Consider the following 23,124-nt stretch of genomic DNA (forward strand, 5'->3'; position numbering starts at 1 on the left):
AGATGAGGGAACTGAGGCCCAGAGAGGTGAAATGACTTGCCCAAGATCACACAGCAGCAGCAGCAGCAGCGGACAAGCGGGAGGAGAACCCAGGTTCTTCTGACCGCCGGGCCCGGGCTGTAACCACGAGGCTTCTCTTTAACTGGAATTTGTGCTTCCCGGGTAATTCCAGAGCGTGACGATTTTCTAATTAGCTTGGTTGATCTCCCAGGCCTGTACGCGGCGATGCCCCGAGATATCCTGATAGTGGTGGGGAATGAGATCATCGAGGCTCCCATGGCTTGGCGGTCCCGCTTCTTTGAGTACCGGGCGTACAGATCCATCATCAAGGATTACTTCCACCGCGGGGCCAAATGGACCACCGCTCCGAAGCCCACCATGGCTGACGAACTCTACGATCAGGTAGTGCCGCCACCGGGTTGAGGGATGGGTGACTGTCCCGCCATCGACCCCCGGCCCACGTCCTCCCCCGGGCCCGGAATGCCCTCCCTCTGCCCATCCGCCAAGCTCGCTCTCTTCCTCAAGGCCCTGCTGAGAGCTCACCTCCTCCAGGAGGCCTTCCCAGACTGAGCCCCTTCCTTCCTCTCCCCCTCGTCCCCCTCTCCATCCCCCCATCTTACCTCCTTCCCTTCCCCACAGCACCTGTATATATATTTGTACATATTTATTACTCTATTTATTTTACTTGTACATATCTATTCTATTTATTTTATTTTGTTAGTATGTTTGGTTTTGTTCTCTGTCTCCCCCTTTTAGACTGTGAGCCCACTGTTGGGTAGGGACTGTCTCTATATGTTGCCAATTTGTACTTCCCAAGCGCTTAGTACAGTGCTCTGCACACAGTAAGCGCTCAATAAATACGATTGATGATGATGATGATGATGATGTCCTTCGGCCGCCGTGCCGAGAGGAGCTGGGCTTCCTCCGAAAACCTCCAGGCCGTCGTCACGCTGGTCATCCGGGATCAGAAGCGGCGCGGCTGGTTGGTTAGCGAAGGGCGGTCATGGGTTCCAATTCCACCTCCGCCATATAATCATAATAATAATGGTATTTATTAAGCGCTTACTATGTGCAAAGCACCGTTCTAAGCGCTGGGGAGGTTACAGGGTGATCAGGTTGTCCCTCAGGGGGCTCACAGTCTTCATCCCCATTTTACAGATGAGGGAACTGAGGCCCAGAGAAGTTAAGTGACTTGCCCAAGCCGACAATTGGTAGAGCTGGGATTTGAACCCTTGACCTCTGACTCCAAAGCCCGGGCTCTTTCCACTGAGCCATGCTGCTGGGTGACCTCGGGCAAGTCACTTCACTTCTCTGGGCTTCAGTTACCTCATCTGGAAAACAGGGATTAAGCAATCGATCAATCAGTTGTATTTATTGAGCGCTTACTGTGGGCAGAGCACTGGACTGAGCGCTTGGGAAGTACAAGCTGGCAACATATAGAGACGGTCCCTACCCAACAGTGGGCTCACAGTCTCGAAGGGGGAGACAGAGAACAAAACCAGACATACTAACAAAATAAAATAAATAGAATAGATAGGTAAGTAAAATAAATAAATAAATAGAGTAATAAATATGTACAAACATATATACATATATACAGGTGCTGTGGGGATTAAGATTGTGAGCCCCTTGTGGGACAGGGACGGTGCCCAACCCGATTTGCTTGTATCCACCCTAGTGCTTAGAACGGTGCCTGGAACCTAGTAAATGCTTAATAAATACCACTATTATTATTATTATTATTATTATTATTATTATTATTATTATTATTATCAACCCACTTACTGCCGTCCAAGAGACTCTCTGGGGAGCGGACTGTCAGATACGGACAAGAGAATGGAATAATACTTTGTGGCCACAGCACGGCTCGGTGGAAAGAGCCTGGGCTTGGGAGCCCGAGGTCATGGGTTCGAATCCCAGCTCCACCACTTGTCAGCTGTGTGACGGTGGGCAAGTCGCTTAACTTCTCTGGGCCTCAGTGACCTCATCTGCAGAATGGGGATTAAGACTGGGAGCCCCATGTGGGACAACCTGATCACCTTGTATCCCCCCCAGCGCTTAGAACAGTGCTTCGCACGTAGTAAGCGCTTAACAAATACCATCATCTGTTGAGCACTTACTATGTGCCGGGCACTGTACTCACAGCTGGGGTGGATACAGTCCCTGTCCCGTGTGGGGCTCACAGTCTCAATCCCCATTTTACATCATCATCAATCGTATTTATTGAGCGCTTACTATGTGCAGAGCACTGGACTAAGCGCTTGGGAAGTACAAATTGGCAACATATAGAGACAGTCCCTACCCAACAGTGGGCTCACGGTCTAATAGGGGCTGAGGTAACTGAGGCCCGGAGAAATGGAGTGACTTGCCCAAGGTCACCCAGCAGACAAAGCCGGGATTAGAACCCAGGTCCTTCTGAGTCCAAGGGCCGGAGTCTCTCCACTGGGCCACACTCCCTCTTGTTTTCATCCCTCTGCTTGGTTCCAGAAACTTCTTTGGCTCTGGAAAAGCGAAGCAGCCAACCAAAACCTTGTAACTGGATTGGATTTTACGGAATTTGAACCCCTGGCCGTGTTTTTCGGTCCCGCGTCTTAACGATTACCACCCACGGGGCTCTGCCGGTGCCAGCTCACTTAGATCTGTGCCCTTTTGACTCTACCTCGCTTGCGAACGTCAACGTTTTAGCCCGTAATTGGGTTTTTTTTTTTTTTGCTTTGAATCCCGGTGTCAGATTGAAGTGTAACGGAGCAGCAGGTTGTGATTCCGGGGCACAGAGATTTGTGGCACTGAGCGGGCTCAGCGGGGGTTGCTTACGTTGGGGTCTCTGCTTGCCCTTGAACTTCTCAGGACGGTGACCGTCCAAACAGAATAGAATAGATAGGTACAAGTAAAATAAATAAATAGAGTAATAAATATGTACAAATATATATACAGGTGCTGTGGGGAAGGGAAGGAGGTAAGATGGGGGGATGGAGAGGGGGACGAGGGGGAGAGGAAGGAAGGGGCTCAGTCTGGGAAGGCCTCCTGGAGGAGGTCGATTCAGAAACGCAGCTCGTCAATCCCTGCGGGGTTTCGGGGGGGTCATTTGGAGTCTAAGGAAAGAGAGTCGAAGGAGATTTTCAGGTTTTTTTTCTTTTATAATAATAACAATGGCATTTATTAAGCGCTTACTATGTGCCAAGCACTGTTCTAAGCGCTGGGGAGGTTACAAGGTCATCAGGTTGTCCCACGTGGGGCTCACAGTCTTCATCCCCCTGTTACAGATGAGGTAACTGAAGCCCAGAGAAGTGAAGTGACTTCATCATCAATCGTATTTATTGAGCGCTTACTATGTGCAGAGCACTGTATTGAGCGCTTGGGAAGTACAAATTGGCAATATATAGAGACAGTCCCTACCCAACAGTGGGCTCACGGTCTAGAAGGGGGAGACAGAGAACAAAACCAAACATACTAACAAAATAAAATAAATAGAATAGATATGGACAAGTAAAATAAATAAATAAATAAATAAATAAATAGAGTAATAAATATGTACAAACATATATACAGGTGTTGTGGGGAAGGGAAGGAGGTAAGATGAGGGGGATGGAGAGGGGGACGAGGGGGAGAGGAAGGAAGGGGCTCAGTCTGGGAAGGCCTCCCAAAGTCACCCAGCTGACAAGTGGCGGAGCCGGGATTTGAACCCATGACCTCTGACTACAAAGCCCGGGCTCTTTCCACTGAGCCACGCTGCTTCTTTTATGGTATTTAAGCACTTACTATGTGCCAGGCACTGTATTAAGTGCTGGGGTAGATACGATTTAATCAAGTTGGACACCATCCCTGTCCAACACGGGACTCAGCCTTAGTCCCCATTTTACAGATGAGGTCACTGAGGCACAGAGAAGTGCAGTGACTTGCCCAGGGATTAGAAGCCAGGTCCGTCTGACTCCCGAGTCGAGGCTCCGTCCACTAGGCCACGCTGCTTTTGTTTGCTCTAAATCTCAGCCATAATACTACTACTACTACTAATAATAATAATAATAATGGCATTTATTAAGCATTTACTATGTGCAAAGCACTGTTCTAAGTGCTGGAAAATAATAATAATAATAATAATAATAATAATAACAATGATGGTATTTGTTAAGCACTTACTATGTGCAAGGCACTGTTCTAAGTGCTGGGGCACTGTTCTAAGACTTATAATGATGGCAGTGAACACCGTTGTAGCTATCTATTTTTTGTTTGTGATGTGTGTGTGTGTATGTGTGTGTGTGTGTGTTTATAATAATAATAATGATGGCATTTATTAAGCGCTTACTATGTGCAAAGCACTGTTCTAAGCACTGGGGAGGTTACAAGGTGATCAGGTTGTCCCACGGGCGGCTCACAGTTTTAATCCCCATTTTACAGATGAGGTAACTGAGGCCCAGAGAAGTGAAGTGACTTGCCCAAAGTCACCCAGCTGACAAGTGGCGGAGCCGGGATTTGAACCCACGACCTCTGACTCCAAAGCCCGGGCTCTTTCCACTGAGCCACGCTGCTTCTTTTATGGTATTTAAGCACTTGCTATGTGCCAGGCACTGTATTAAGTGCTGGGGTAGATATGATTTAATCAAGTTGGACGCAATCCCTGTCCAACACGGGACTCAGCCTTAGTCCCCATTTTACAGATGAGGTCACTGAGGCACAGAGAAGTGAAGTGACTTGCCCAAGGATTAGAAGCCCGGTCCATCTGACTCCCGAGTCCAGGCTCCGTCCACTAGGCCACACTGCTTTTGTTTACTCTAAATCTCAGCCATAATAATAATAATAATAATGGCATTTATTAAGCATTTACTATATGCAAAGCACTGTTCTGAGTGCTGGAAAACTAATAATGATGGCAGTGATCACCCTTAGAGCTATCTATTTTTCATTTGTGACGTGTGTGTGTGTTTATAATAATAATAATAATAATGGCATTTATTAAGCGCTTACTATATGCAAAGCGCTTTCCACTGAGCCACGCTGCTTCTCTGTAATAAAGACGTACAAATATATATACATATAAACAGGTGCTGTTTGTTTTTTTGTCTGTGTTTCAACCCTTGTGACCCCCAGGACTACCCTATCCGGTCTGTGGACGACAGACACAAGTTGGCTGCTCAGGGAAAATTTGTGACGACCGAATTCGAGCCGTGTTTCGATGCCGCTGACTTCATTCGAGCCGGGAGAGATATATTTGCCCAGAGGAGCCAGGTAGGGAAACGCGGCCTCCAATTTTTGTTTTTACTCTTTATGTCCAGCACAGCGATGATGATGATAATAATACACAGCTCGTTGTGGGCAGGGAAATTGTCTGTTTATTATTATAGTGTACTCCCCCAAGTGCTTAGTACAGTGCTGCACACATTGTAAGTGCTCAATAAATACAATTGAATGATTAGTGGTATTTAAGCGCTTACTCTCAGCCAAGCCTTGGGACAGATGGATCAATCAGTCGTATTTATTGAGCACTTACTGTGTGAAGAACACCGTACTAAGTGCTTGTCAGAGTACAGTCTAACAGTGGTAGACACATTCCCTGCTCACGACGAGCTTACAGTGTAGAGGGGGAGGCAGACATTAGGAGAAGTAAAAAAAATATATATATGGATTTGGACCTAAGTGCCGTGGGGCTGAGTGAGGGGTGAATTCAGTGTGCAAATCCAACAGTGAAAAGCCAACACAGAAGGGTGTGAGAGAAGAGGAGATGAGGCCTTATTCGTAGATGAAAGATTTTCAGGTTGGGCAATGTTCTCATTCAGTCGTATTTATTGAGCACTTACTGCGTGCAGAGCACTGTACTAAGCCCTTGGGAGAGTACAGTACAACAGCAAACAGATACGGGCAGGGAATGTCTCTGTTGTTATAGCGTACTCTCCCAAGCACTTTGTACAGCGCTCTGCACGCAGTAAGGGCTCAATAAATACGACTGAATGAATGGACACAGTGTCTAGTCTGAGGAGGGACAACAGGAATCAAATCTGCATTTTACTGATGAGGAAATGGAGTCGTCAAGTGATTTGCCCAAGGTCCTGCAGCAGGGGCGAGAACCCAGGTACTCCAACTCCCAGGCCCGGGCTCTAGCCACTAGGCCAGTGTTCTCATTCAATCGTATTTATTGAGCACTTACTGCTTGCAGAGCACTGTACTAAGCCCTTGGGAGAGGACAATACAACAGCAAACAGATACGGGCAGGGAATGTCTCTGTTGTTATAGCGTACTCTCCCAAGCACTTTGTGCAGCGATCTGCACGCAGTAAGGGCTCAATAAATACGACTGAATGAATGAACTCAGTGTCTAATCTGAGGAGGGAGAACAGGAATCAAATCCACATTTTACTGATGAGGAAATGGAGTCGTCAAGTGATTTGCCCGAGGTCCCGCAGCAGGGGCGAGAACCGAGGTACTCCAACTTCCAGGCCCGGGCTCTAGCCACTAGGCCAATGTTCTCATTCAATCATATTTATTGAGCACTTACTGCTTGCAGAGCACTGTACTAAGCCCTTGGGAGAGGACAATACAACAGCAAACAGATACGCGCAGGGAATGTCTCTGTTGTTATAGCGTACTCTCCCAAGCACTTTCTACAGCGCTCTGCACGCAGTAAGGGCTCAATAAATACGACTGAATGAATGGACACAGTGTCTAGTCTGAGGAGGGACAACAGATATCGAATCCGCATCTTACTGATGAAGAAATGGAGTCGTCAAGTGATTTGCCCAAGGCCCCGCAGCAGGGGCGAGAACCCAGGTACTCCAACTCCCAGGCCCGGGCTGTAGCCACTAGGGCAATGTTCTCATTCAATCGTATTTATTGAGCACTTACTGCATGCAGAGCACTGTACTAAGCCCTTGGGAGAGGACAATACAACAGCAAACAGATACGGGCAGGGAATGTCTCTGTTGTTATAGCGTACTCTCCCAAGCACTTTGTGCAGCGCTCTGCACGCAGTAAGGGCTCAATAAATACGACTGAATGAATGAACTCAGTGTCTAATCTGAGGAGGGAGAACAGGAATCAAATCCACATTTTACTGATGAGGAAATGGAGTCGTCAAGTGATTTGCCCAAGGTCCCGCAGCAGGGGCGAGAACCGAGGTACTCCAACTTCCAGGCCCGGGCTCTAGCCACTAGGCCAATGTTCTCATTCAATCATATTTATTGAGCACTTACTGCTTGCAGAGCACTGTACTAAGCCCTTGGGAGAGGACAATACAACAGCAAACAGATACGCGCAGGGAATGTCTCTGTTGTTATAGCGTACTCTCCCAAGCACTTTCTACAGCGCTCTGCACGCAGTAAGGGCTCAATAAATACGACTGAATGAATGGACACAGTGTCTAGTCTGAGGAGGGACAACAGATATCGAATCCGCATCTTACTGATGAAGAAATGGAGTCGTCAAGTGATTTGCCCAAGGCCCCGCAGCAGGGGCGAGAACCCAGGTACTCCAACTCCCAGGCCCGGGCTGTAGCCACTAGGGCAATGTTCTCATTCAATCGTATTTATTGAGCACTTACTGCTTGCAGAGCACTGTACTAAGCCCTTGGGAGAGTACAATACAACAGCAAACAGATACGGGCAGGGAATGTGTCTGTTGTTATAGCGTACTCTCCCAAACACTTTGTACAGCGCTCTGCCCGCAGTAAGGGCTCAATAAATACGACTGAATGAATGGACACAGTGTCTAGTCTGAGGAGGGAGAACAGATATCGAATCCGCATCTTACTGATGAGGAAATGGAGTCGTCAAGTGATTTGCCCAAGGTCCCGCAGCAGGGGCGAGAACCCAGGTACTCCAACTCCCAGGCCCGGGCTCTAGCCACTAGGGCAATGTTCTCATTCAATCATATTTATTGAGCACTTACTGCATGCACAGCACTGTACTAAGCCCTTGGGAGAGGACAATACAACAGCAAACAGATAAGGGCAGGGAATGTCTCTGTTGTTATAGCGTACTCTCCCAAGCACTTTGTACAGCGCTCTGCACGCAGTAAGGGCTCAATAAATACGACTGAATGAATGGACACAGTGTCTAATCTGAGGAGGGAGAACAGGAATCAAATCCACATTTTACTGATGAGGAAATGGAGTCGTCAAGTGATTTGCCCAAGGTCCCGCAGCAGGGGCGAGAACCCAGGTACCCCAACTCCCAGGCCCGGGCTCTAGCCACTAGGCCACGCCGCTTCTCCAGCCAGACGCGACGACTTCATCGGGTCGCCGTCGGCCTGAACGGGTCCGCTCGCCTCCCCCTCTCCCCTCAGGTGACGAACTACCTGGGGATCGAGTGGATGCGCAGGCACCTGGCTCCGGATTACCGAGTCCACGCCATCTCCTTCAAAGATCCCAACCCGATGCACATCGACGCCACTTTCAACATCATCGGGCCTGGGCTGGTCCTGTCCAACCCAGACCGGCCCTGCCACCAGGTGAGCCAGGGCAAGGGAGCGGGGGGAAGGCACCAAGAACCCGAGGGCCGTTGTACAACGTGGGCAAGTCTCCCTGCTACCTTCCTAATTCACTGCTGCCAGGGATTTAGGGGGCATTCTCTCTCTCTCTCTTTCTCTCTCTCTCTCTCTCTCTCTCTCTCTTCTCCCCACCCTCTCCCTCTTCCTCTCTCCCTCTCTCTCTTTCTTTCCCCCCACTTTCTCTCTCTCTCTTTCTTCCTCTCCCCCTTTCTTTTTCCCTCTCTTTCCCCCCTCTTTCTCTTTCTTCCTATCTCCATTTCTCCCTCTTCCCCCTCTCTTTCTTTCCCTCCTCTCTTTATCTCCCTCTCTTTCCCTCCCCTCCTTCTTCCCCCTCCCCCTTTCTTTCTCTCTTCCTCTCTTTCTCCCTTCCCCTCTTTCTCCCTTCCCCTTTGTCCCTTCCCCTCTTTCTCCCTCTTTCTTTCCCTCTCTTTCCCCCCTCTTTTTCTCTCTTTCTCTCTCACTCTATCTCCTTCTCCCCCTTCTCTCCCTGTCTATTCCCCCTCTATCTCCCTCTCTCTTTCTCTCTTTCTCTTTGTCGCTCTTTATCTCCCACTCTCCCTCTTCCCTTCTCTTTCTTTCCCTCACTCTTTCTTTCCCCTTCTTTATCTCCTTTTCTGTTTTCGCCCTCTCTTTCTTCTCCCTCTCTCTTTCTCTTTCTATTTATCTCCCGCTCTCCCTCTTCCCCTCTCTTTCTTCCCCCCTCTTTATGTCCTTTTCTCTTCCCCCTCTCTTTCTTCTCCCTCTCTGTTTGTCTCTCCCTTCCCCTCCCTCCCTCTTCCCCCTCTCTCTCCCTCAATCTTTCTCTCTCTCCCTTTCTCCCTCTTTTCACTCTCTCACTCTTTCTCTTTTTCTTTCTCTCTCTGTCTCCCACTTTCTCTCACCCTCTCTAGCTCTCTTTCTCTCTCTTTTTCCTCTTCCATCTCCCTCTCGTTCTCTCTCGCTTTCAGTCTAGAGGGGGAGACGGCCATTAATAGAAATAATCAATGTTATTTCTTGAGCACTTATGGTCTGCAGAACGCTGTACTAAGCGCTTGGGAGAGTACAGTACAACAGAGTCAGTAGACCCGACCCCTGCCCACAAGAAGCACGTAGTCTTGAGGAGAAGCCAGACATTAATAGAAATAAGACCCGACCCCTGCCCACAAGAAGCACATAGTCTTGAGGAGAAGCCAGACATTAATAGAAATAATCAGTGGTATTTGTTGAGCGCTTATGGTCTGCAGAGCACTGTACTAAGCGCTTGGGAGAGTATAATGTAAAAGAGTCAGCAGACTCAGTCCCTGCCCACAATGAGTTTACAGCCTAGAGGAAATATGGTCTGGCAGGAAAATTGAGTGGCCCAGTAGCCCTTACAGTGGCTCGTGTTGTGGTCACGGCTTCTTCTGTAGTGACATTTTCTGAAATATAAATATCCGGGCTCCCTTTACGGCTTCATAATAATAATGATGATGGCATTTGTTAAGTGCTTACTATGTGCAAAGCACTGTTCTAAGCGCTGGAGGGGGATACAAGGTGATCAGGTTGTCCCACGTGGGGCTCACAGGCTTAATCCCCCTTTTACAGATGAGGTAACTGAGGCTCAGAGAAGTGAAGTGACTCGCCCAAGGTCACACAGCTGACAGTTGGTGGAGCCGGGATTTGAATCCACGACCCCTGATTCCCAAGCCCACGCTCTTTCCGTTGAGCCACGCTGCTTCTCTTCCTGGCCAAAACCAATGGGCGTCACGTGCTTTAAGCAGCTTGTTTGGCTCCTCTTGTTTTTCAGATCGAGCTCTTCAAGAAAGCAGGCTGGACTGTGGTTACTCCTCCGATGCCGCTGATACCCGACGGTACTTTTGAGCGAATCTTTCGTGAACTTAAAAAACTCCTCTCGTCTCAATCCAAGAGTTGCCTGACAGTGCTGGGTAGTTGAGAAAAGACTCCTTGTGAGAGAAACTGGATCAGGATCAGAGCTGTCACTCAGTCAGTTAATTGTATTTATGTGCAGAGCACTATAATAATAATAATGATGGCATTTATTAGGCGCTTACTATGTGCAAAGCACTGTTCTAAGCGCTGGGGAGGTTACAAGGTGATCAGGTTGTCCCACGGGGGGCCCACAGTCTTCATCCCCATTTTACAGATGAGGGAACCGAGGCCCAGAGAATAATAATAATGATGGTATTTGTTAAGCGCTTACTATGTGCAAAGCATCATCATCATCAATCGTATTTATTGAGCGCTTACTATGTGCAGAGCACTGTACTAAGCACTTGGGAAGTACAAATTGGCAACGTATAGAGACAGTCCCTACCCAACCGTGGGCTCACAGTCTAAAAGGGGGAGACAGAGAACAAGACCAAACATACTAACAAAATAAAATAAATAGAATAGATATGTACAAATAAATTAAATAAATAAATAAATAGAGTAATAAATATGTACAAACATATATACATATATACAGGTTCTAAGCGCTGGGGAGGTTACAAGGTGATCATGTTGTCCCCCGGGGGGCTCACAGTTTTAATCCCCATTTTACAGATGAGGTAACTGAGGCACAGAGAATCAATCAATCAATCAATCGTATTTATTGAGCGCTTACTGTGTGCAGAGCACTGTACTAAGCGCTTGGGAAGTACAAGCTGGCAACATATAGAGACAGTCCCTACCCAACAGTGGGCTCACAGTCTAGAAGGGGGAGACCGAGAACAAAACCAAACATACTAACAAAATAAAATAAATAGAATAGATAGGTACAAGTAAAATAAATAAATAAATAGAGTAACAAATCTGTACAAACATATATGCATATATACAGGTGCTGTGGGGAAGGGAAGGAGGTAAGATGGGTAAGTCCCTACCCACCAGTGGGCTCACAGTCTAAAAGGGGGAGACAGAGAACAAAACCAAACATACTAACAAAATAAAATAAATAGAATAGATATGTACAAGTAAAATAAATAAATAAATAGAGTAATAAATCTGTACAAACATATATACAGGTGCCGTGGAGAAGGGAAGGAGGTAAGATGAGGGGGATGGAGAGGGGGACGAGGGGGAGAGGAAGGAAGGGGCACAGTCTGGGAAGGCCTCCTGGAGGAGGTGAGCTCTCAGTAGGGCCTTGAAGCACTGTTCTAAGCGCTGGGGAGGTTACAAGGTGATCATGTTGTCCCACGGGGGGGCTCACAGTTTTAATCCCCATTTTCCAGATGAGGGAACTGAGGCACAGAGAAGCTAAGTGACTTGCCCAAAGTCACACAACTGACACCTGGCAGAGCCAGGATTTGAACCCGTGACCTCTGACTCCAAAGTCCGTGCTCTTTCCATTGAGCCACGCTGCTTCTCCGCGCTACTAAGCGCTTGGGACAGACAGTAACTCTCCCCTCCCTTCAAAGCCTGATTGAGGGCTCACCTCCTCCAAGAGGCCTTCCATGACTGAGCCCCCCTTTCCTCTTCTCCGACTCCCGTGTTCATCCCCCCCCCTTCCCAGTGCCACAGCATTTATATCCTTATCTGTTATTTATATATTTCTATTTATGTCTGTCTCCCTGCCCTCTAGCCTGTGAGCTCTTTGTGGGCAGAGAAAATATTTATTTTATTTTGTTAGTATGTTTGGTTTTGTTCTCTGTCTCCCCCTTTTAGACTGTGAGCCCACTGTTGGGCTGGGACCGTCTCTATGTGTTGCCAGTTTGTACTTCCCAAGCGCTTAGTACAGCGCTCTGCACACAGTAAGCGCTCAATAAATACGTTTGATGATGATGATGATGAATGGGTCTGTTTATCATTGTTTTGTACTCTCCCAGCCGCCCAGTACAGTGCTGTGCACACAGAAAGCGCTCAATAAATACGATCGAATGAATGAGAGTACGAAAGAACAAGAAACAGACACGTTCCCTGCCCACAGCAAGCTTCCAGTGTAGATGGGGAGAAAGACATTAATAGAAATTAATAAATTACAGATATTTGCACGCGCTTTGCACACAGTAAGCGCTCAGTAAATACGATCGAACTGACTGCATAGCTCAGGAATCATCGTCATCATCATCATCAATCGTATTTATTGAGCGCTTACTGTGTGCAGAGCACTGTACTAAGCGCTTGGGAAGTACAAATTGGCAACACATAGAGACGGTCCCAGCCCAACAGTGGGCTCACAGTCTAAAAGGGGGAGACAGAGAACAAAACCAAACATACCAACAAAATAAAATAAATATTTTTTATAATATAAAATAAATAAACTAAATTCAATCGTACTTACTGAGCGCTTACTGTGGGCGGTAAGCCCTTGGAGAACTGCTAGGCCCTGTCACCTGGACCCCCGTTTATTTTTATTATTATTGTTATCATTAGTATTATTATTTTTATGGTATTTGTTAAGCGCTTACTGTGTGCAAAGCACTGTTCAAAGTGCGGGGGGGGGGATACAAGCTGATTAGTTTGTCCCCCATGGGGCTCACAGTCTTAATCCCCATTTTCCAGAGGAGGTCACTGAGGCACAGAGGAGGGAAGTGACTTGTCCAAAGTCACACAGCAGACAAGTGGCGGAGCTGGGATTCGAACCCACGACCTCCGGCTCCCAAGCCCGGGCTCTTTCCACTGAGCCACGCCGCTTCTCTAAATAAAAATAATGATGGTGGTATGTGTCCAGCGCCTACTGTTTGCCAAACACTGCTCTAAGCGCCGGGGTATCGAGCGGGGCTTTGTCCTCCTGCTCTTTCCTCTCCGTTTTCCGACTTTTTCCCTTTTCCTCACTTCTTTCCCCCTTCTCTTATCCCCTCCCCGCTCCGCTCCTCTCTCCGGAATGAAGGGATGGGGAAAACTAGAGAAGGAAAAGGTGAAGGTAGGAGAGGAGAATAGAAAATCAGGAATTGAGCGTTTTCAAGAGTACTCACGGAGCACTTACCGTGTGCAGAGCACTGTACCGAGCTGATGTTCCCTGCCCTCAGCAAGCTTACGGTCTAGAGGGCGGGTTTATCATTAAGGGAAGGTGAAAGGCAAAACACATTCAGATTCGGGGGGTTTGGTAAAATATTATGAGAGCTGTGAGGCATTTCAGGAGATGGGGAAGGTCGAAACGACCCTCACGAGGTGTCACTTCTAATTAATTTTCATCTCTGGGGAAGAAAGTTTTGAGTTTGGGGAGTGAAACGGGACCAGTGGATTCATGTTGGTTCTCCTTCTCATGCATGGAAGTTGTGTCGTTGTTGTTGTTGTTGCCTTTTTTTTTTTCCTTTTAGATCATCCCCTGTGGATGTCATCCAAGTGGCTCTCCATGAATGTCTTAATGCTGGATGAGAAGCGTGTTATGGTGGATGCCAACGAGATCCCAATTCAAAAGATGTTTGAGAAGCTAGGTATGCCCGACTGAGGAGACCTTTTTGACATAATTTAAATACGGTACAGCGGTTAGAGCACGGGTCGGAAGGTCGTGGGTTCTAATCCCGGCTTCGTCATTTGTCTGCTGAGTGGCCTTGGGCGAGTCGCTTCTCCGTGCCTCAGTTTCCTCATCTGGAAAATGGGGATTAAGACTGAGCACTCCATGTGGGGCAGGGTCTGTGTCCCACCCGATTGGCTTGTATCAACCCCAACGCTTAGTACAGAGCCTGGCACACACTAAGCCCTTAACAAATACCACAGTTATTAATATCAAGAAGCTGCGTGGCCTAGTGGAAAGAGCCTGGGAGGCGGAGGACCTGGGTTCTAATCCTGGTTCTGCCAGTCGCTCGTCAGTTGCTTGCTGTGCGACCTTGGGCAAGTAACTTCTCCGTGCCTCAGTTTCCTCGTCTGTAAAATGGGGATTAAGACTGAGCACTCCATGTGGGGCAGGGTCTGTGCCCCACCCGATTGGCTTGTATCCACCCCAGCGCTTAGTACAGTGCCTGGCACACACTAAGCCCTTAACAAACACCACAGTTATTAATATCAAGAAGCTGCGTGGCCTAGTGGAAAGAGCCTGGGAGACGGAGGACCTGGGTTCTAATCCCGGTTCTGCCAATCGCTCTGTCAGTTGCTTGCTGTGCGACCTTGGGCAAGTAACTTCTCCGTGCCTCAGTTTCCTCATCTGGAAAATGGGGATTAAGACTGAGCACTCCATGTGGGGCAGGGTCTGTGTCCCACCCGATTGGCTTGTATCCACCCCAGCGCTTAGTACAGTGCCTGGCACACAGTAAGCCCTTAACAAACACCACAGTTATTAATATCAAGAAGCTGCGTGGCCTAGTGGAAAGAGCCTGGGAGGCGGAGGACCTGGGTTCTAATCCCGGTTCTGCCAGTCGCTCGTCAGTTGCTTGCTGTGCGACCTTGGGCAAGTAACTTCTCCGTGCCTCAGTTTCCTCGTCTGTAAAATGGGGATTAAGACTGAGCACTCCATGTGGGGCAGGGTCTGTGCCCCACCCGATTGGCTTGTATCCACCCCAGCGCTTAGTACAGTGCCTGGCACACACTAAGCCCTTAACAAACACCACAGTTATTAATATCAAGAAGCTGCGTGGCCTAGTGGAAAGAGCCTGGGAGACGGAGGACCTGGGTTCTAATCCCGGTTCTGCCAATCGCTCGTCAGTTGCTTGCTGTGCGACCTTGGGCAAGTAACTTCTCCGTGCCTCAGTTTCCTCATCTGGAAAATGGGGATTAAGACTGAGCACTCCATGTGGGGCAGGGTCTGTGTCCCACCCGATTGGCTTGTATCCACCCCAGCGCTTAGTACAGTGCCTGGCACACAGTAAGCCCTTAGCAAACACCACACTTATTAATATCAAGAAGCTGCGTGGCCTAGTGGAAAGAGCCTGGGAGACGGAGGACCTGGGTTCTAATCCCGGTTCTGCCAATCGCTCATCAGTTGCTTGCTGTGTGGCCTTGGGTGAGTCACTTCTCCATGCCTCAGTTTCCTCATCTGTAAAATGAGGATTAAGACTGAGCACTCCATGTGGGGCAGGGTCTGTGTCCCACCCGATTGGCTTGTATCCACCCCAGCGCTTAGTACAGTGCCTGGCACACAGTAAGCCCTTAGCAAACACCACAGTTATTAATATCAAGAAGCTGCGTGGCCTAGTGGAAAGAGCCTGGGAGACGGAGGACCTGGGTTCTAATCCCGGTTCTGCCAATCGCTCATCAGTTGCTTGCTGTGTGGCCTTGGGTGAGTCACTTCTCCATGCCTCAGTTTCCTCATCTGTAAAATGAGGATTAAGACTGAGCACTCCATGTGGGGCAGGGTCTGTGTCCCACCCGATTGGCTTGTATCCACCCCAGCGCTTAGTACAGTGCCTGGCACACAGTAAGCCCTTAACAAACACCACAGTTATTAATATCAAGAAGCTGCGTGGCCTAGTGGAAAGAGCCTGGGAGGCGGAGGACCTGGGTTCTAATCCCAGTTCTGCCAGTCGCTCGTCAGTTGCTTGCTGTGCAACCTTGGGCAAGTAACTTCTCCGTGCCTCAGTTTCCTCGTCTGTAAAATGAGGATTAAGACTGAGCACTCCATGTGGGGCAGGGTCTGTGTCCCACCCGATTGGCTTGTATCCACCCCAGCGCTTAGTACAGTGCCTGGCACACAGTAAGCCCTTAACAAACACCACAGTTATTAATATCAAGAAGCTGCGTGGCCTAGTGGAAAGAGCCTGGGAGGCGGAGGACCTGGGTTCTAATCCCGGTTCTGCCAATCGCTCATCAGTTGCTTGCTGTGTGGCCTTGGGTGAGTCACTTCTCCATGCCTCAGTTTCCTCATCTGTAAAATGAGGATTAAGACTGAGCACTCCATGTGGGGCAGGGTCTGTGTCCCACCCGATTGGCTTGTATCCACCCCAGCGCTTAGTACAGTGCCTGGCACACAGTAAGCCCTTAGCAAACACCACAGTTATTAATATCAAGAAGCTGCGTGGCCTAGTGGAAAGAGCCTGGGAGACGGAGGACCTGGGTTCTAATCCCGGTTCTGCCAATCGCTCGTCAGTTGCTTGCTGTGTGACCTTGGGCAAGTAACTTCTCCGTGCCTCAGTTTCCTCGTCTGTAAAATGGGGATTAAGACTGAGCACTCCATGTGGGGCAGGGTCTGTGCCCCACCCGATTGGCTTGTATCCACCCCAGCGCTTAGTACAGTGCCTGGCACACACTAAGCCCTTAACAAACACCACAGTTATTAATATCAAGAAGCTGCGTGGCCTAGTGGAAAGAGCCTGGGAGACGGAGGACCTGGGTTCTAATCCCGGTTCTGCCAATCGCTCTGTCAGTTGCTTGCTGTGCGACCTTGGGCAAGTAACTTCTCCGTGCCTCAGTTTCCTCAACTGTAAAAAGGGGATTCAATACCTGTTCTCCCTTCTATTTAGACTGTGAGCCCCAAGCGGGACAGGAACTGCATCTGACCTAATTAACTTGTACCTCCCCCAGCACTTGGTGTTTCCCAGATAGTAAGACCTTAACAAATACCATAAAAAATTAATCGATCCTATTTACTGAGCCCTTCCTGTGTGCAGAGCACTGTACTAAGCGCTTGGGGAGAGTGCACTATAACAGAGTTGGTAGACCCGGCAACCTTCTCATTCATTCATTCATTCAATCGTATTTATTGAGCACTTACTGTGTGCAGGGCACTGTACTAAGTGCTTGGGAAGTGCAAGTTGGCAGCATATAGAGACGGTCCCTACCCAACAACGGGTTCACAGTCTAGAAGGGGGAGAGACAACAACCTGGGAGTTCTCCATGGATGCATTTGGAATTTTACAGCATTTTGGGGGGCATTTTTCAAGCGCTTACTATGCGTGAACCACTGTTCTAAGCGCTGGGGTGGGTACAGGTTAATTAGGTCAGACCCAATCCCTGTCCTTTCCAGGGCTCACAGTAAAAGTAAGAGGACAGGCACCCCATTTTAGAGTTGAGGAAACGGAGGATCAGATCATTCATTAATTCATTCAATTATATTTATTGAGGGCTTACTCTGTGTATAGCACTGTACTAAACACTTGGGAGAGGACAATATAACAACCTAGTAGATACAGCCTGGGTCTGGGATTCAGAAGGTAGTGAGTTCTAATCCCAGCTCCCCGACATGTCTGCCGTGTGAGCTTGGGCCAGTCACTTCACTTCTCTGTGTCTCAGTTACTTCATCAGTTAAATGGGGTTTGAGATTGTGAGCCCCACTGGTACAGGGACTGTCCCCAACCCTATTACTCTATATCATCTATCTATCTATCTATCTATCTATCTATCTATCTATCTATCTATCTCTATCTATCTATCTATCTATCTATCTATCTATCTATCTATCTATATCTATCTACCATCTATCTATCTATCTATCTATCTATCTATCCATCTATCCATCCATCCATCCATCCATCCATCCATATCTATCTATCTATCATCTATCTATCTATCTATCTATCTATCTATCCATCTATCCATCTATCCATCCATCCATCCATCCATCCATCCATCCATCCATCCATCTATCTATCTATCTATCTATTCATTCATTCATTCATTTATACATATTTATTTATTTATTTATACATATTTATTCTATTTATTTATCTATATATTTTGTTAATATGTTTTGTTTTGTTCTCCGTCTCCTCCATCTAGACTGTGAGCCCACTGTTGGGTAGGGGCCGTCTCTATAGGTCACCAACTTGGACTTCCCAAGCGCTTACTACAGTGCTCGGCACACAGTAAGCGCTCAATAAATATGATTGAGTGAATGAATGAATGAATGAATGAATTTGCTTGTTTCCGCCCCAGTGCTTATTCAGCGTCTGGCACATAGTAAGCGCTTAACAAATACCACGATTATTATTATTATCATTATTGGTTTTGTTCTCTGTCTCCCCCTTCTAGACTGTGAGCCCACTGTTGGGTAGGGACCGTCTCTATATGTCGCCAACTTGGACTTCCCAAGCGCTTAGTACAGTGCTCTGCACACAGTAAGCGCTCAATAAATACGATTGAGTGAATGAATGAATGAATGAATTTGCTTGTTTCCGCCCCAGTGCTTATTCAGCGTCTGGCACCTAGTAAGCGCTTAACAAATACCATGATTATTATTATTATCATTATTGGTTTTGTTCTCTGTCTCCCCCTTCTAGACTGTGAGCCCACTGTTGGGTAGGGACCGTCTCTATATGTCGCCAACTTGGACTTCCCAAGCGCTTAGTACAGTGCTCTGCACACAGTAAGCGCTCAATAAATACGATTGAGTGAATGAATGAATGAATGAATTTGCTTGTTTCCGCCCCAGTGCTTATTCAGTGTCTGGCACCTAGTAAGCGCTTAACAAATACCACGATTATTATTATTATCATTATTGGTTTTGTTCTCCGTCTCCCCCTTCTAGACTGCGAGCCCACTGTCGGGTAGGGACTGTCGCTATATGTCGCCAACTTGTACTTCCCAAGCGCTTAGTCCAGTGCTCTGCACACAGTAAGCGCTCAATAAATATGATTGATTGGTTGATTGATTATTGACAGCCCCTGCTGATCCCAAGAGCCTGGGGCAGAGTAGCCAGAGAGCTGTCCCTCTGTAAGCTTGCTTGGTATGGTTGTCCACTTGCGGTCTGCCAGTTGTGGGCCCAGGGTGGCAAATACAGATTTTAGAATAATAATAATACTAATGATGGCATTTATTAAGCGCTTACTATGTGCAAAGCACTGTTTTGAGCGCTGGGGAGGTTACAAGGTGATCAGGTTGTCCCACGGGGGGCTCACAGTTTTAATCCCCATTTTACAGATGAGGGAACTGAGGCACAGAGAAGTGAAGTGGCTTGCCCAAAGTCACTAGAAAGCCGCGGAAAGAGCCTGGGCCTGGGGGTCTGAGTACCTGGGTTCTAATCCTGCGATTGGGCGAGTCGCACGCCTTGCAAGTCTAGCTTGCCGGCCCCAACCTCTCACCACCTCTGCGGTCTGTCGTCTTGCTGTCCCACGGGCGCCTGAAACTCAGTAAGTCTGAGCTTAAGAAGCAGCGCGGCTCGGTGGAAAGAGCCCGGGCTTTGGAGTCAGAGGTCATGGGTTCAAATCCTGCCCCCGCCGAGTGTCAGCTGGGTGACTTTGGGCGGGTTACTTCACTTCTCTGGGCCTCAGTTCCCTCATCTGGAAAATGGGGATGAAGACTGCGAGCCCCCCCGTGGGACAACCTGATCGCCTTGTAAACTCCCCAGCGCTTAGAACAGTGCTCTGCACATAGTAAGCGCTTAATAAGTCATCATCATCATCAATCGTATTTATTGAGCGCTTACTGTGTGCAGAGCACTGTACTAAGCACTTGGGAAGTACAAGTTGGCAACATATAGAGACAGTCCCTACCCAACAGTGGGCTCACAGTCTAAAAGGGGGAGACAGAGAACAAAACCAAACATACTAACAAAATAAAATAAATAGAATAGATAGGTACAAGTAAAATAAATAAATAGAGTAATATATATGTCCAAACATATATACATATAATCGTATTTACTGTGTGCTTACTGTGTGCAGAGCACTGTACTAAGCTCTTGGGAAGTACAAGTTGGCAACATATAGAGACGGTCCCTACCCAACAGTGGGCTCACAGTCTAAAAGGGGGAGACGGAGAACAAAACCAAACATACTAACAAAATAAAATAAATAGAATAGATAGGTACAAGTAAAATAAATAAATAGAGTAATATATATGTCCAAACATATATACATATAGTCGTATTTACTGTGTGCTTACTGTGTGCAGAGCACTGGACTAAGCTCTTGGGAAGTACAAGTTGGCAACATATAGAGATGGTCCCGACCCAACAGTGGGCTCACAGTCTAAAAGGGGGAGACAGAGAACAAAACCAAGCATGCTAACAAAATAAAATAAATAGAATAGATATGTACAAGTAAAATAAATAGAGTAATGAATATGTACAAACATATATACATATAATCGTATTTACTGTGTGCTTACTGTGTGCAGAGCACTGTACTAAGCGCTTGGGAAGTACAAGTTGGCAACATATAGAGACGGTCCCTACCCAACAGTGGGCTCACAGTCTAGAAGGGGGAGACAGAGAACAAAACCAAACATACTAACAAAATAAAATAAATAGAATAGATATGTACAAGTAAAATAAATAAATAGAGTAATATATATGTCCAAACATATATACATATAATCGTATTTACTGTGTGCTTACTGTGTGCAGAGCACTGTACTAAGCTCTTGGGAAGTCCAAGTTGGCAACATATAGAGACGGTCCCTACCCAACAGTGGGCTCACAGTCTAAAAGGGGGAGACAGAGAACAAAACCAAACATACTAACAAAATAAAATAAATAGAATAGATATGTACAAGTAAAATTAATAAATAGAGTAATAAATATGTACAAACATATATACATATAATCGTATTTACTGTGTGCTTACTGTGTGCAGAGCACTGTACTAAGCGCTTGGGAAGTACAAGTTGGCAACATATAGAGACGGTCCCTACCCAACAGTGGGCTCCCAGGCCCCAGCCCTAGAGGAGCCTGGAATCCCAACTTCCCTGCTAGGGAATCCAGCACCAAGAGGGAATAATAATAGTGACTGTGGTATTTGTTGATGATGATGATGATGATTGCGTTTGTTAAGCGCTTACTACGTGCAAAGCACTGTTTCTAAGCGCTGGGGGGGATACAAGGTGATCAAGTTGTCCCACATGGGGCTCACAGTCTTACAGATGAGGTAACTAAGGCTCAGAGAAGTTAAGTGATTTACCCAAGGTCACACAGCAGACGTGTGGCAGAGGCATTTGTTGAGTGCTCACTATGTGCCGGGCACCGTACTAAGCGCTGGAGTGGATACAGACAAATCGGGTTGGACGCAGTCCCTGTCCCGTGTGGGGTCACAGTCTCAACCTCCATCCTCGTCTTTCTTCCAATGCCATCGAGTCGTTTCCAACCTTTAGTGACTCCATGGACGCACCCTCTTCGGAATGCCCCACGTGTACGTTTGTACGGACGTTCTGGGGTGTCTATCCATACAGTTTTCTCGGTAAAGCTACAGAATCGGTTTACCATCGCCTTCTTCTGCCATCCCCATCTTCGAGATGGGGTAACTGAGGCCCAGAGGCCCTTCAAACGTGGCTCAGTGGAAAGCGCCCGGGCTTTGGAGTCGGAGTTCATGGGTTCGAATCCCGGCTCCGCCAGTTGTCAGCTGGGTGACTTTGGGCAAGTCACTTCACTTCTCTGGGCCTCAGTGACCTCATCTGAAAAATGGGGATGAAGATTGTGAGGCCCCCGTGGGACAACCTGATCACCTTGTAACCTCCCCAGTGCTTAGAACAGTGCTTTGCACCTAGTAAGCGCTTAATAAATGCTTTCATTATTATTATTCAAAGCCCTACTGAGAGCTCACCTCCTCCAGGAGGCCTTCCCAGACTGAGCCCCCTTTTTTCTCTCCTCCTCCCCATCCCCCCCACCCTACCTCCTTCCCTTTCATTCATTCATTCATTCGTATTTATTGAGCGCTTACTGTGTGCAGAGCACTGTACTGAGCGCTTGGGAAGTACAAGTTGGCAACATATAGAGATGGTCCCTACCCAACAGTGGGCTCACAGTCTAGAAGGGGGAGACAGAACAAAACCAAACATATTAACAAAATAAATAGAATAGATATGTACAAGTAAAATACAAGTAAAATCCCTTCCCCACTGCACCTATATATATGTTTGTACAGATGTATTACTCTATTTTACTTGTACATATTTACTATTCTATTTATTTTGTTAGTGATGTGCATCTAGCTTTACTTCTATTTATTCTGATGACTTGACACCCGTCCACGTGTTTTGTTTTGTTGTCTGTCGTCTCCCCCGTCTAGACTGTGAGCCCGTTGTAGGGTCGGGACCGTCTCTAGACGTTGCCAAGTGCTTAGTACAGTGCTCGGCACACAGTAAGCGCTCAATAGATACGATTGAATGAATGAATGAATGAGTGAAGTGACTTGCTCAGGGTCACACACACACACACGGATAAGTGTGGCGGGGCGGGGATGAACAGTGCTCCAGCGCTTAGAACATAGTAAGCGCTTAATAAATGCCATCATATATGGGAACCCAGGTCCTCCTCCTAGGCCTGGGCTCCACCCACTAGGCCGCACCGCTTCTCCCCGGAGTCTAACGCTTCCCCTGCTCCGTCTCGCAGGCATCTCTACCGTCAAGGTGAATATCCGTCACGCCAATTCGCTGGGCGGTGGTTTCCACTGTTGGACTTGTGACGTCCGACGCCGGGGTGTCCTGACCAGCTACTTCGACTAGCCCCGGGAGCGGCGGCGGGAAAATCCGGGGCGTCCGACGCGGGCTTCGTCGGCCCCCGGGAAACCCCGCCACGAGCCGGAGTGCTGTCGTCTACACCTCCCCACCCCCGGACCTGCTTAAATTCACACTCCCCCTTCTCCTTGCAGTCGAGACCCCCACGCGGGTCTCGGGGCTGCCGGGAGGAAACACATCTCTCCTTTAGTCGCCTTCCGCTCGACTTTTAAGCCGGCTAAACCCGATGCCTTGTGTCCCAGGGCCACCGTTGGCCCCTAGAGCCCTTGGGCTGGCCACTAATTTGTAGCCATCTACCTCTGTTTTAATCTCCTGTCCGAAAGGCAGCTCGATGGGCTAGGCCTGAATTTAACTCTCCCCCTTTTCGGTAGTGTTGTGTTTATCACTTTATTAAAAAATGAGAAAGAATAAAAAATCCAGATCGTCAGTG

At 47.7% G+C, this 23,124-nt stretch overlaps 1 protein-coding gene across 2 annotated transcripts in view; it reads left to right on the forward strand.

Annotated features, from left to right (window-relative positions):
- The window catches only part of GATM (glycine amidinotransferase), a 53,792-nt gene extending 30,668 nt beyond the window's left edge, over nt 1–23,124 (forward strand). The window contains exons 4-9 of one of the 2 annotated variants that reach the window (XM_038767513.1): nt 212–402; nt 5,086–5,223; nt 8,271–8,435; nt 10,240–10,303; nt 13,694–13,810; nt 22,570–23,124. In XM_038767513.1, the coding sequence (XP_038623441.1) occupies nt 212–402; nt 5,086–5,223; nt 8,271–8,435; nt 10,240–10,303; nt 13,694–13,810; nt 22,570–22,682 (788 nt within the window). In that variant the 3' untranslated portion in view covers nt 22,683–23,124. The remainder of the gene's footprint in view (nt 1–211; nt 403–5,085; nt 5,224–8,270; nt 8,436–10,239; nt 10,304–13,693; nt 13,811–22,569) is intronic. The other variant, XM_038767514.1, reaches the window with a different exon arrangement.

This window comes from Tachyglossus aculeatus, chromosome 26, assembly GCF_015852505.1.
Source record: "Tachyglossus aculeatus isolate mTacAcu1 chromosome 26, mTacAcu1.pri, whole genome shotgun sequence".
Classification (NCBI taxonomy): Eukaryota; Metazoa; Chordata; class Mammalia; order Monotremata; family Tachyglossidae; genus Tachyglossus; species Tachyglossus aculeatus.